Source organism: Crinia signifera, chromosome 12, assembly GCF_055691185.1.
Source record: "Crinia signifera chromosome 12, ASM5569118v1, whole genome shotgun sequence".
Lineage (NCBI taxonomy): Eukaryota > Metazoa > Chordata > Amphibia > Anura > Myobatrachidae > Crinia > Crinia signifera.
In genome coordinates, this window is record NC_139228.1 from 29,454,947 (window position 1) to 29,469,513 (window position 14,567).

At 43.8% G+C, this 14,567-nt stretch overlaps 1 protein-coding gene across 1 annotated transcript in view; it reads right to left on the reverse strand.

Annotated features, from left to right (window-relative positions):
* Positions 1-952: 952 nt before the first annotated feature.
* Positions 953-14,567, reverse strand: part of RAB15 (RAB15, member RAS oncogene family) — a 53,292-nt gene continuing 39,677 nt past the window's right edge. The window contains exons 6-7 of the mRNA XM_083167333.1: positions 4,844-4,909; positions 953-3,245 (exon numbers count right to left, since the gene is read on the reverse strand). Coding sequence (XP_083023459.1) covers positions 3,090-3,245; positions 4,844-4,909 — 222 coding nt within the window. The 3' untranslated portion in view covers positions 953-3,089. The remainder of the gene's footprint in view (positions 3,246-4,843; positions 4,910-14,567) is intronic.

Genomic DNA, 14,567 nt, shown 5'->3' on the forward strand with positions numbered 1-14,567 from the left:
CAGCTTTCCCCCTTCATCCTTCTAGGCTCTTGATGCCACTAAAAGTCAGGGATTTAATTTTGCTACATAGGCTTTGTCCAGTAGGCTATTTTGATGACTATTCTATCATAAATACATGATTTTACATTATGTCATAGATTTACCTTATTTTGATCATAGCCTTTACAGTCAATGCTAAATACCCTGTCTTTTTCTGTTGTATTTCTCCATCCTTTGCTTTTTTCAAAAAGCTGCTGCATTTATATTATTTAGCCTGCTCCATCTACAGTCAACTGTGCTCCATGCATGCCTATTACCAAAATTATGTTATATTATGCATTTAAGTCATAGTTGACTTTGTTGATAGGGTTCAATTACCCGATTCGGATCCTTCCACAGGATCACATGTGTTTTTAGATTATCTATATTTTCATAGAATTCTCTTTGTATGGGGTTAGGAGTCGACATTATGTCGACCATGTCACTCATTTTCACTTATCATGTTATATCTATATTTATAGTGCTCTGTAACCCTCCAGCGGGGGACCTCAAAATTGCTATTTTAAACAGGTGCAATTGTGTCAGTTCCTGTCGGTAGGCACGGAAGGGAGACTGTATAGGTCTCCGAGCGCACAGTTGCGCACGCATCAGTACAGGAGATTCCCTGACTGACGTAGGGTGCCGATGACACAAGCACCGAGGTTTGCACATGCGCAGTTGCACGCGCAACCTGAACAGAGTGAGACCTTTTTGACCACTCTGACGGGCGGTATTAGGTAATGCCGCACAGCACGGCAGCCTGATTGAACGCTGGGGGAGGAACACCGCACGCTATGGCACTTTTCCAGCATCACTTGTTCTTTAAAAGTTGGTGAGTAAGTTTGTTATCTGTGTTCTTGATAAAAATCTGTCCAAGATTGAAACGTTGAACTGAACTACCTGTGTCCAGGAGTCATTCTTTATCTTTGAAAACCAGCGAGTGCTGCCCTAATCGTTCTTGTATCTGTGGTGGTGAGAGTCTCCCTGCCAGGGAAGGCACCAGGGTCTGTGGATTTCAGTTTTTGGGTGGAGCTGCCGACTGCACGACAAATATATATATATATATATATATATATATATATATATATATCAGTAATAAAGTCCAAAATGAGTGAAGGACATAGCCATAAAGCATTTTTTTTTTAAATGGTTCATATGACCTTTTTATTAATACAGCAAAAATGAACGTTTGAGGGCAAAACAGAGGAAGAGGCCATTGTTTTGACCCAAAACGTTTAACTTTATTGAGATGTGCACCTTTAAAACTTGTTGCATCAATAAGAGGAGCATGAACTACTTCTCAAAAGTTAGTGGTTTTAGCATGTAGTTTTGTTGTTAATTTGGGATAATATTAAGTTTTGGAGGAGACATGGGTTTTACAAGAGTACCGCCCTTCCACAAAATAGACTAAAAGCAACATTTATAACTACACCATAGTATTTTTGGAATGGTCATGGTAAAAAATACTTTGTTGCTGATGCAGATTGGCATGCACCCATCTATGGGCAATTCGGAGTAATCCGCAATGCATTTGAATCTCCACACTTGGGATAACTGGGAGGTAAAGGGGCATTTGCATGTAGGCAAAGTTTAGTGAGCAAAGAAACCACGTGTAGGATTGAAGTGACCGCATAGAGGCGTATAACTTGGCATAAGGGCAAATATCAGTGTTTAGTTCCATGCATGCAAAGCTGGTTTCATTTCAGATGACTTTGTGCAACTCTTAAATAGGCCCCTTTTAGCAAGAACAAAACGCTGTCATAGTAAGAAATTTATTTCAAAATTAAAATGGAGAGTGTGTTCCAACATGTATGTTATCTGAGGGTGTGCACATAACTGGGTCTATATATAAAGATCGATAAAATAATTGTGTAAGGCAGTCCCGTCCCCATAGTGTGTGCACAGTGGAAGTATTGACGTGTGCCCCAATGCCTGCCAGTGCGAGCGAGAGATACTGGACAAACCTGTAACAAGAGGACTGATTGCCAGGCTTATAGGACTGAGGAAGGGGGCAGGATAAAGTGAGAGGGGTGGAGCCTTGATGGGGAGGGCAGGGGACAGCAGAGAGGGCTATAGTGGGGTTGGCAGAGACTGGGGGTGAGATTTAATAGGATGAGATATTCAGAAAGTGAGAGATTTGGGAAGAAATCTCCAGGTTTTTTAAAGCGGCAATCATTTACCCTTCAAAATCAAACTGGTTTTGCAGTGTAAATGATTGCCGCTTTAAAATTTCTTACCAAATCTCTCACTTTTTGAATCTCTCATCCTATTAAATCTCACCCTGGGCCTGTTATACTATACTTTTAATTTTTTCAACAAAGTTGTCCTTTGAAGATCTCTCTGTGGTACAGTATGGGTGTATCTATCATGGGTGCAGAAGTACAGATGGGGAGAGCCCAAACCACACACCCTACACCCATACATTATTCTGCACTGCAGAAATCACCATGGAAACTCCACTGCCTCCTTTTTCCAAAGATTTGCACATGCGCAGTACAAAGACCACCAGCAACATAGCGCAGAAGACACGTTTCTGGAAACCTGCGCAATAGAGTCTTCTCTGACACCGCGCATTTTAACGGGGAGGGAGCCTGCACATGGATGCCATCCTTACTTCAATTGCCCCCAGTCCCTTGAAATGTCTTATAATAAAAACCCAACTGCAAAGTATTCCATTCTTGCTCTTTATATACAATATCTGTTCTTTGTGTATAGGTCATATCACAAAACCACATATTTAGGAAAGTCATTTAAAGTACTAAATAAATATATTCTTAAACTGTCCATTGATCATCGTCAGGTTCACAATGTCCATCTAGTGAATGGTCTATGGACAAACATCCATACATGCATACCGGTGTCCCTGTAAATTCTATTGAGAAGAGTTGGAACAATGCATCCAACCTAAATGCAATTCTAGGAGTATCGGAAAGCTCTAGTCTTGTTTATTAAATAGGACCTTTAGCATTAAGAATTTTGGCATCTGTCAAAACTCAAAGAGCTCTTACAATACAACAATGCAAACACTTTAGCTGAACCTCTCCACCTCTCCACTTCCCAGTAGATCTTGTCTAGCACCAGCAGGATTTAGAGTTTCCTATTCCATCAGCTTTGTGACCATCCTCTTCAAGGTCAGCAAGATTCAGTTCATCATTGGCCGCAATTCGTAGGCCATCCAACTCCTTCTTATGCGCCAGTAGTACCAGCTCTGTCAGTCGGGTGAATGACTGTGGAAGATACAAAAAAAGTCTAGATCAGAGATTGAAGACCCCCACAATACCGCAGGGCATCTGCAGGGGTTCCAAAGATTAGGAGATTAGTATTGCAATGGACAGCTTTCCCAAAATGAGTTGCCCTTTGCTATTCCAGCACTTCCAAATTTGGGCCCCAGGACTCCCTCTGGGCATGTGCAGAGGGACGCGGCGGCTGTGGGGATGCTGGGAGAGATCCGATCGGATCCCTCTAGTGCACATTGTGGAAAGAAGCCCATAGGCTTCTATAGGAGAACGCCAGCTTTCCGCACTGAAGGCCAGCATTGTCAGCCTTAGCCCAAAAATTGACTTTTGGGCTCTATTTCCCTTTAGTAAATCCCATCGTATTTTTGAAAAAATGACAGGACCTGATTGGTTGGTAATTTTTCTCCATCCAAGACTTAACCCTTTGAGTGCCAACATCTCTGTGAGAGATGTTCAAAATATTCGCTAAAAATACCAGCATCGCTCACATTTGTTATATAAATTAAAATACAAAAATGTTGTGTAAAAAAAAAAAAAATATATATTTCCTGTATAAGGTCAACATTACACGTCATTATGATGAAAAAAAAATAGTTTTACTTGCCAATTTTCACATCTATTTTTATTTATTTATTTATTTACTTACAGGTTCTTATATAGCGCAGCAGATTCCGTTGCGCTTTACAATAGTAGACAGTGATAAAACAAACTGGGTAACAACAGACAGACTTGGAGGTAGGAGGGCCCTGCTGCAAGCTTACAATCTATAGGGATATAGGGGGAAACACAAGGACAGGCACCAGTAATACCATAGCAGTCCCACCAAGTTACAAGTCCAGAAGGGTAGCTATATAATACATAAGTGCCTCAGAGGGTTATGCATGTAGAACTTAAACATTATAGGCTTGCCTGAAGAGGTGAGACAAATTCACTAATTTTGACAAATTCACTAAAGGGTTAATATATCGCCCCAAAAATTTGTATCGTCAATATGATCCCTGTTGACCAACACATAACAGGTGCCCATATACTAGTGCGATTTTGGAACTTTTCAACCGATTACGACGGATTGGTCCAAGACATCGGATGAAAAGTGTTAAATCGCATGTGTTTCATCTCAGATTCTGATCCGATGCACTGTCCAGTGCGCATCGGATCGGAGCGGGAATCGCATACAATATATCGTATGCAAAAGGGCCGCATAGGATACACCATGGAAGCTGCCACGCGGTTCAAGGGGGATCGAATGCGACTTCTCCCCTCTGATAAGTCGCAGAGTGTATGAGCACCTTATGGATAACAGGTAAGTGGAACTTACTCAATTGAATCAATTTTGCTAATAAGTTTAAGTTTTTAAAATAGGGGGCACTGAGTATTAGTATGGGTGCAGAGGTGATGCTGAGACTTGGTGTGGGGTGGAGCACTGTATAGAAGTGCTTCTCCCCTCCATTTGATGGTTTTTACCCATAACTGGGCAATATATGGTCATTACACACCCACACTAGTGGCCCTTAAAGTTTATTCGGTTTCCCGTCACCGGGACATATTCTACAGTGGTACGGTAAAATTTCAATGTGTAGATTTCTTACCTCTTTTATGTTATAATTTGTGCAGGCACTTGTCTCAAAGAAGTCCATGCCATATTCTTCAGCGAGCTAGGAATTAAACAAAGGGATTTTAAAGTCACAGCCTCAAGCAAGGGCAGAAAGTCAATAGTAAACAATCCAAGTAGAATACAGTTCTGCCATCTCCTAAACCGGTTCCCAGACCACAGTCAAGATGAACATTTACAAGGACAAATTCCAAAACTACGAGTACTCACAGTCCTCCTAACTTAAGTATGTTTATGCTGTCCACTGTATAGCCAAGCCGGGGGATGCCTTGTGGTCTAAAGGTGCCCATACACGTTACAATTATTGTATACAATATTGTATACAATATCGCATCTCATGGTATACAATATTATAAACAATATTGCATCTCATCGTATCTCGGTTTTGCGATGAGATGAGATCTAGTACAAATAGTATGAGCTGTACATACTTTTTGTACTAGATCTCATCTCATCGCAAAACCGAGATGCGATGAGATGCGACATTGAATATAATATTGTATACAATAATTGTAACGTGTATTTATTTTTTATTTATTTATTAACAGTTTCTTATATAGCGCACACATATTCCGCAGCGCTTTACAGAGAATAGTGGAACAGTCACATCAGTCCCTGCCCCAGTGGAGCTTACAATCTATATTCCCTACCACATGTACACGCAGTCCCGGGATTATCTCCTCCCTGCCGCTCATCATGCTGCTTTCACACCGCAAACCTGCTTTAGACCCGGTATTTACATGCGGTGTGAAAGGGGTTTTAGACAGTGTTTCCCAACACCGGTCCTAAAGAGACACTAGGGGTGAAATTTAATAGGATGAGAGATTGAGAAAGTGAGAGATTTGGGAAGAAATCTCCAGATTTTTTAAAGGGGCAATCAATTACACTTCAAAATCAAATTGGTTTTGCAGTGTAAATGATTGCCGCTTTAAAAAAAAACCTGGAGATTTCTTCCCAAATCTCTCACTTTCTCAATCTCTCATCCTATTAAATCTCCCCCCATAAGTCTAGGTTCTAGAGATATCCATGCTTGAGCACAGATGGTTAAAATCACCTCAAGTAGAAAGTTAGTGTGATTTGAAACCCCTACCATAAGACCATGGACATTTAATTTCATGGAGTTCCAGTACTTATTTTACATTTAACTTGTAGCAAGTTGTCTAATTTAGTTGTCTAAGACGCTTAGAGGCTTCTTGAAGGACGCCTCTTGAGGACACTTGAAACTAACTATATGCAGATCCATTAGGTTGCACAAGCTCCGGACAAGGTCCCAGTGGGAATGGAAAGGACCAGATTACCCTAACCCAGTGGTTCCCAAACTGTGTGCCGTGGCTCCCTGGGGTGCCTTGGGACACGTGCAGGGGTGCCCCAGGTTGGTGGTCCAGGACCAATTCAATTTATTTATGGTTAATTATTTATGGGCAAAACCAGTGCTGGAGGCTGCCAATCATAAAATGTGTACAAACAGAAGCAAATACTGCCCATTAGCACATAACTGACCCTAAGAATCGCATATAAACCCAATCTAATTCATTGTTTTTGGGCCTAGGGGTGCCGCGAAAAAATTTTAATACGCTAGGGTGCCGTGATTCAAAAAAGTTTGGGAACCCCTGCCCTAACCCATTTTGTATGGAGCTTTTTGACTAATGGAAAAAGGGGGCTAACGAGTTTGTTGCTTAGAGACCTTAGTGAGGCATTGCACTTGCCAGACCTTGCTAAATGGAGACCATTTCCCCTCAAAGATACCAAAGCGAAGGAGAACACAACCAAGAGCACAGCTCCGACTGCTCATGAATGAGCCAATCAAAAGCACTTAGGATAAGTAGGAGCAGGAGGAAGAGTAAGACATTTTGTACAAATTATAAGTGTAAAACATGTTGGATAAGTACCGGTAACTGCTAATCCTTTACTCATGGTTATACCTCGTTATCAAGGATAACAAGGTATAAACAAGAGAAAAGGATTAGCAGTTATTGGTACAAATCATGGAATTCAATTGCCAAAACTAAAATCCTGTGATACAGTAGGTCAGTCTTGAAAGAAGGGTTTGGGATGCATCCATGTTGATATATGTAACAGATAGAACCCAAATGAAGTTTTACCATTCTGTATATTTTGTGGGCGCAATCTAGTGGCTGTTAGAATTCCCCACAGAGGTGAGGAGCAGCATTGGTCTTTTAAAAAAAAAAATGTAAACTATTAAAACCGTATTTGGAACTTTAACCACCTCAGTGCCAAGGGTATTTCCAGGCCCTTTTGATGACAAACAATTTTCACGCTCGTCACATTCCAAAAACAGTAACATGTTGTTGTTTTTTAAATCAGAAGCCTTGTAGTTAAACAAGGAGGACTTTGTTAGCCTGTACTGCCACCTACTGTAGTGCACTATATGGAAACAAATCGTAATATTAGCATGTTACAAAAAGTACATTATTTTCCAGACTTTTGGGTATATTTTTAATGGATGTATTTTTTTTACTCCTTTTGCAAGCTAGATTCATGTAGTTGGGACTATACGCACCTATAGTCTATAATAGTAGGACATTTCTAAACACAAATATTCAGCAATATAAAGCTGTTGAATTTGCAGTTAAAAATCCACGCATACATAATATATCCAATTTGACCACAACCCCATTTTTTACCACAAAATCCAGCCTAACACTAGCCATTCCCTACTATAGCCTAACATTAACCGTCCGCTCTGGTAGCCTCACCCTAATCCTGCCCCTTTTACCCAACCTAACCCATCCCATCCTGTAGCCGATCACTAACCACCTGTCCAGCAGCCTGACCCTCTCTGAAGTGCCTAATCCTAACCGTCCCCTCCCAAAGCCTAAAACCTGTCCTCTCCATCAGCCTAACCCTCCTCCCAGTGCCCAACCCCAAACTCTCACTAGTGCCTGATCCTCTCATCCAGCAGCACAACCCTACCTCCCTGTACCTAACCCCAACTGTCCCCCTAATGCCTAACTGTCCCCTTCAGCAGCCTTACCCTACCCTCACACTATTGCCGAATCCAGACCATCCCCTCCTTAGCCTATCCCTAACCACCTGACCAACAGCCTGACCTTCCCCCCCAGTGCCTAACCCCAATCCTCCCACAAGTGCCTGATCCTAACACTTCCCTCTCATAGCCTAACCGTCCTCTAAAGCAGCCTATCCATAACCCTCCCACTAGTTTCTAATGCTAAAAACATTCAGAAAAACCATGTCAACCATTTTTGTGTCGGAAATTTCCATTTTGACCTTTTGAACTGGCCAGCCTTTTGTAATGGTGGATCTAATGCATGTCGACTATGTGGTTTTGACCTTTTGATGGTCGGTCTAGACGTTGGGTCTCTTTCATACCTTTGCCGAGACTTCTTACATGTTTGTGCTCTGTAAATGCGTGAAGCTCAAAGCATGCATCCATGGTACGCAGAGATGTGTGGCACTCCTTTGCATTATCACTTGCAACTTAAGGTGGTAACGTGACATTCGCAGGTGAGCCAAGTTTAACATGGTCTAACCAATGGAACTGCTGGGTACGATAGGTCTGCTTTCAGACAAATGTGTTGCACCAAGGTGTAAATGTGCACAGATATTAGGGGATTAAAGTGGTCCTGGAGGGGTGGTGGATCTCATTTCCCATGGCCACCAAATCACCCCTTCTCTCCACCCAACAGCAGAACCAGGGCCAGTGGATGGGTTTTTGGCACCCCCTCCCCTTGCAAACTATAATGGTCTTATGTTAGAATTTACTGTGCACGGTCAAGGTGGAGTTGGAATTAGTTCCACCTCACCAGTACAAGTGGTTCTGCCCCATTCCCCCCACTTTAACCCCTGAGGACAGCTATGAGCTCATCTCTAAGGCTAGTACAGTGCAGTCGCACAGATGTGTACAGCTCAGCCTTAGGAGCATTTATTGCCACTAAGGCACTCTGACCAAGTACCGCCAATCTGCGTTCAATTATGTATCGACCCCAATTTTCATAATGTTACTAGAGGAAAATATGACGCGTTGGGCAGACAGATAATATGACTGCGTTGGGCGGACAGATAATAAGACCACGTCGGGCGGGCAGATAATAGGACCGCGTTGGGCGGGCAGATAATAGGACCGCGTTTGGCGGGCAAATAATAGGACCGCGTCGGGCGGGCAGATAATAGGACCGCGTCGGGCGGGCAAATAATAGGACCGCGTCGGGCGGACAGATAATAGGACCGCGTCGGGCGGACAGATAATAGGACCGCGTCGGGCGGGCAGATAATAGGACCGCGTCGGGCGGGCAGATAATAGGACCGCGTCGGGCGGGCAGATAATAGGACCGCGTCGGGCGGGCAGATAATAGGACCGCGTCGGGCGGGCAGATAATAGGACCGCGTCGGGCAGGCAGATAATAGGACCGCGTCGAGCAGGCAGATTCCCTTTGCACTTGTGATGTGTATATGGCAGTTTAGTAATCATTCTAATGGGATGCAGTTTAAATCCCGGCGGTCGGGATCCCGGCGTTCAGAATCCCGACGCCGGAATCTTGACACTTTCTCCCCCCGTGGGTGTCCACAACACCCTCGGAGGGAGAATAAATTAGTGTGCCGAGCGTACCGAGGCACCGGGCCCGCTGCGTGGCGAGCGCAGCGAGCCCGCAAGGGGGGGGGGGCGATCCACGTCCCCCCCTTGTCGGGATTTCGGGATTCCGGCAACTGGATTTTGAACGCCGGGATCCCGACCGCCGGCTTTTCATGCCGAATCCATTCTAATAAAGCTCAAATGTTCTATGCATAATAAGTCGATGTAATGCATATGCAGTATTAGAGCTATGAAAACTATCTTTCAATAGTGTGTAATATAGGAGCTAAAGGTAAATATTTGGTTATTAAATACGGCTTAACTCTTCTACAATAACACAGCATGTTGGCTGCCGGCGGGCGATTCCTTATTTATAAAGAACATTAGGAAAACATTTGTCAAGATACTGTAAGAATGCATTCACGCGCTATGTGTACTCTTGTTTAAACACATTTATAAAAGGATTATACTATTATTACACATTATCAAGAAGAAAGGAGATGTTCCATTAGTTTGTTACACACATAAAACACCTTTCTAGTTATCTCAAATGACAACACCTGCAGTAGAAAAGGCATCTCCTATATGGGATTCATGCCATGTAGATAAGATGCCCATACACGGTACAATTATTGTATACAATTTGGACTAGATCGCATCACATTGCATAGGTTTTGCAATGCAATGAGATGAGATCTAGTACAGTATGTGCAGCACCTACTTTTTGAGCGGTGCGATGAGATGCGCATCTCATCGCACCCAGCAATTGTACCATGTATGGGCACTTTAGCTTTTTGTACTAGATCTCATCTCATTGCATCTCATTGCATTGCAAAACCTATGGGGTGGGATCTAGTCCAAATTGTCCAAAATGATGGGACTTGTAGTTTCACAACAGCTGGATGGCCATAGTTTGGACATACCCGAAGTAAGACCTAGCAATTGCAAACCTATCTCCAATGTAGGAACATTTTAAGAGAGTAGGAGGCCCATGTGCTAGGGATTGTCATCGATGGTTTATGACCGATGCAGAATAGTTTTGCCATTGATGCAGGAGAACCAGACGGCAAAGCATAACCGAATATTTTTTTAACCAAATAATGAATTTGTCATCGATACTTAAAAACCATCTATTGTCATACATCACATATTATTATTATTATTATTTGCTACCATTGATGGTCATTTGCACTATTGCCATCGATGGTGACTGCATTGATGGCCATCCCTACTGTGTGCATTCTCCTAAGGCTGAGCCCCCCTCCTCTCTGCCGGGAGTAGCGGGGGTAGTAGGGTCTGAGCACTAGTCATCAGTGGGGACTGTTAGGTTGTAATAAAATGGTTTCCTTTGCTGAAACAAAATGGCCGGACCTAGTGCAATCTGGGTAAAACCTACATGATACATGCACAGCATCTGAGATAAATTGACACTAGCAAATTAATACATACTTATCTGTTTGTACATACATTTTCTCCTTAGTTCATGGTCCACTGAAAATGTTGTTCAATGTTTGAACATTGCCTGTAAAATAAAATAAAGGGTTAATATATATCTACGTGCATCAGACACTTCTCAGTGTTCAAAATGTTAATTCCAATTAAACGAAAAATGGAATCTCGTGGATCCAGTTTTACATCAACCTGGTTATGGTCAGTGGTCTCCATAGTAACCAAAAACAGATTTGCACTACACTGGCATAATAAGGTTTCACATTTTACATACTTTAAATAATACACACATACAAAAAATACACACACACAGACACACACACACACACACACACACACACACACACACACAGGGCCTAATTCCAAGGTGGGAGTAGGGATGGCCAACCAGCCATCGATGGTCTATAACTTATGATTAATGCTTTAACTATTGAATGGGGAGAACAAGATGGGTTCTTACCATCGATAGTAGAGAACCATCTGTTTTTCTTTCCTACAAGGTGCCAGGGCACAGAGCCCAGTTTTGCCCACCAACACCACCCCCGCAGGCTCGGATTGCCCCATAGCCCACTGAAATGTAAAGCAGGGATGCCCATAGGTTTCTGAAACCATTGATGGTTCCATTGCAAATAGTTTTACACAAATGGTCCCACATACCTTCCAACATGACCCATTCCATTAGGTACAAAATGCCCTGTTCCTGGACTTCCTTACCAGTGGCAGTGGCAGCTGTGAGGCTGCAGCACAGTCCAATATTCAAAAAGGGGAGCCACACCTAATGCCACTCCAAACATCACTGTCCTGGACTCACTGGCAGTTGATGTGACCCCTCCTCTATTTGAATTTTGGACTGTGCTGGAGTCCAACCTCTGTAACTGCCACTGGCAGGGAAGTCCAGGAACAGAGCATTTTGTTCCTAATGGAATGGGTCATGTTGGAGGGCATGGTCCCATTGATGGTTATGCCACAGATAGCCATATCTACAGTAGGTGCGAGTAAAGCAAAAGAGAGCATGGAACTTTGTATAAGGAACAAACTATGATCCTGATTCAGACCAGTTCACTAGGCAGCGTATATTCGCTGCCTAGTAGGCAAGGACAAAGCCGCTTGCCCCAAGCAGTCATCAACACACCTGCGTTTGCAGGGGTACACTCAGAGTTTATGAGTGCACCCACCGTGTTGGTGGGCATGCCCATTAAACACTGGGCTGGCCCCAGTGTCCACCCCCACCCACCCATCATAAAGCAAATGCCCCAAGGGTTTGCACATTCGCATATTGGCGCATGCGTAAACTCCAAACATTGGGCAGGGTAGCGAATTCGGCCCGCACCGAGTGAGTCTGAATCGCCCCTATGTTGCAATGAAAGTGGTGCAAATTCATCTTTATTTTACATGGCGGATACTGGCTGCTTTTCCATGTAGCCCGCACATGCTGAGCAGCTTTGCTTCTGCACTGCAATTTACATTAGAGTTGTCCTTCACACTCCATTGCAGATAAATCCTCCACCCCTATTCTGCAGTGCAATACGGTCTTGCCAAAATTCTCCCACCTCAGCATCAGGCGACCGGTAATCTCTTGGCGTTATACAACACATTCTCACCCCTCGTACACATTAAACCACTAGGGGCTCCGCCGATATACTTAACTACGCCTATTAAGTGTACACACTAATGATATCGGAAAAACAATATCGTCCAGTGACGTCACTGGGACGTGCTGAACATGTGGGATACCCCAAATCGACCTGCATGTTCAGCCGATGGCAGGGTCGTTAACGATGGGCGGAAGCATTATTATCCATATCGAGTGTACACACTAAGCGATCATTTTAAATATATATCGTTCAGAACATCTAGCGTGTACACTAAATATTGTTTACGGTGTGTATTTCCACGCATCGTTAACGACACCCCTCCCCCCATCGGCTGAACACACTAGATGAGAATTTAAAAGATATCGCTCAGAACGGCCCTTCGGAACGATGGGCTTCTCACACACACACACACACACACGTTATATAAATGCCTAGGGACAGATTCAATTAGACGAGGGGCATACCACATTGCTGAAGCTCTGGGGTTATTTTGGTTGATTCGCAGCCTTGCGAGTCCACCAAACCTCGCCTTGAGAATGGTGGCCTAACCACCACCCATTCACAAGGGCAATTCCCTCGCAGGGCCTGCGAATGGATGTTACACAGTAACATCCAATCACATACTAGGGGGATCCACCCACATCATTCGATGGTCGGCGAATGATGGCGAAGGTGCACGCTTATAAAAGTCACTTAGATATGCGTGGATGCTCGGGAGGAAGTGGGTGGGCAGGTGACATCCGGTGATGTCAGCTAGCCACCCCCCGCACCAGCATTATCGGGGCATTTACATGACAACGCCTGCTACCCCCCATTGTATTGGTAAGACTGAGCATGCACATAATAAACATTTTTCTGGGTTTTTTTTAAATTAAAAAAAAATATATATTTATTTATTATTGTCTACACTAGAGAATTAGTTTTTGCTTCCTTTCTCTACTGCAAGGTGCATGAAACTCCAGATCTTTTGGGTAATCCCCCACACCCACGGAAGTGTGGTCAGATCTCCCTAATCCTGACCACTTTGTAGTGAAGAGGGCAGGGGGAAGAGAGTATACGGGGTATTGTGTTGTCGTAAGGAGGGGGCAGGGCTAAACGATCAGGGACATTTGGGGGCCGATTCAGGATCGATCCGAATTCGGTCCCAGCCCTAATCATCGGGATTGCGCATGCGCATTTTTGTACATGTGCAAACTCCGGCAGGGAATGGCTTCGGCGAGTTACACACTCGCTGGGCTGTTCGGTGCAGGGAGGGAGGGCCCGGGGAGTGTAGGGGGGGCGGGTAGCAGGGGAACATCATACATGCAAAAAAATCTAAATGGTTGAACAACCTGCATGGTGTAAAATGAAATAGTATACAAAGTTAATGTTGAGATACGTTATCTCCTTACTGAGGCTCCCTAGCGGAGCTAATGACCTTACTGAGGATCCACCAGATGCGGTCACCTGGTCGTGGTAGTTGGGCTCATATTTTTGTGCCAAGCGCCTTTATTTTACTGTATGTTACACTGCAGAGTTTATTATAATTCTTCTGATTAGCAGAGCTTAGCGCTTAGAGTGTGCACCTGCAATCCCACTATCTGGAGCACACAGTAGATGCCAGCTGTGTTAATTCCCAGGGACAGCATCAGATTTCAATTAAAGAATTATTTCTGTCCTGGAAATGTTCTAATGTAGATTGGGGGTGGGGGGTTGGTAGATCTAACTGGGGGACAACACACAGAGATAAGCGCCATCGCAGATCTGTCCCTGCTGTACAATGCCACGATTTTTGTCTTTGTGCCATGACGAGCGGGCATGCCATGATGCAGTTTGCATGTGTGCGAGCCCAGATTGCCCACTTTACTGTAGAAGTTGGGAATATTCTGTACACTGGTCCTCTCCCTAGTTCTGGGAGAATTCCCCAAAATTTCTGAGTCTCCTGGAGATTCTGGAAGAGTAAGCAAGTATTCCCTAACCTGTCGAGCATAAAAACATATGGGGTTTCATTTAAGCCTTGGGTAAGCACAGGGCTGGTCAATTGCGGCACTCCAGATGTTGATGAACTACACATCGCAGCATGCCTTGCATCAGTTTCAGCATGGCCACATAGCAAAACTAATGCA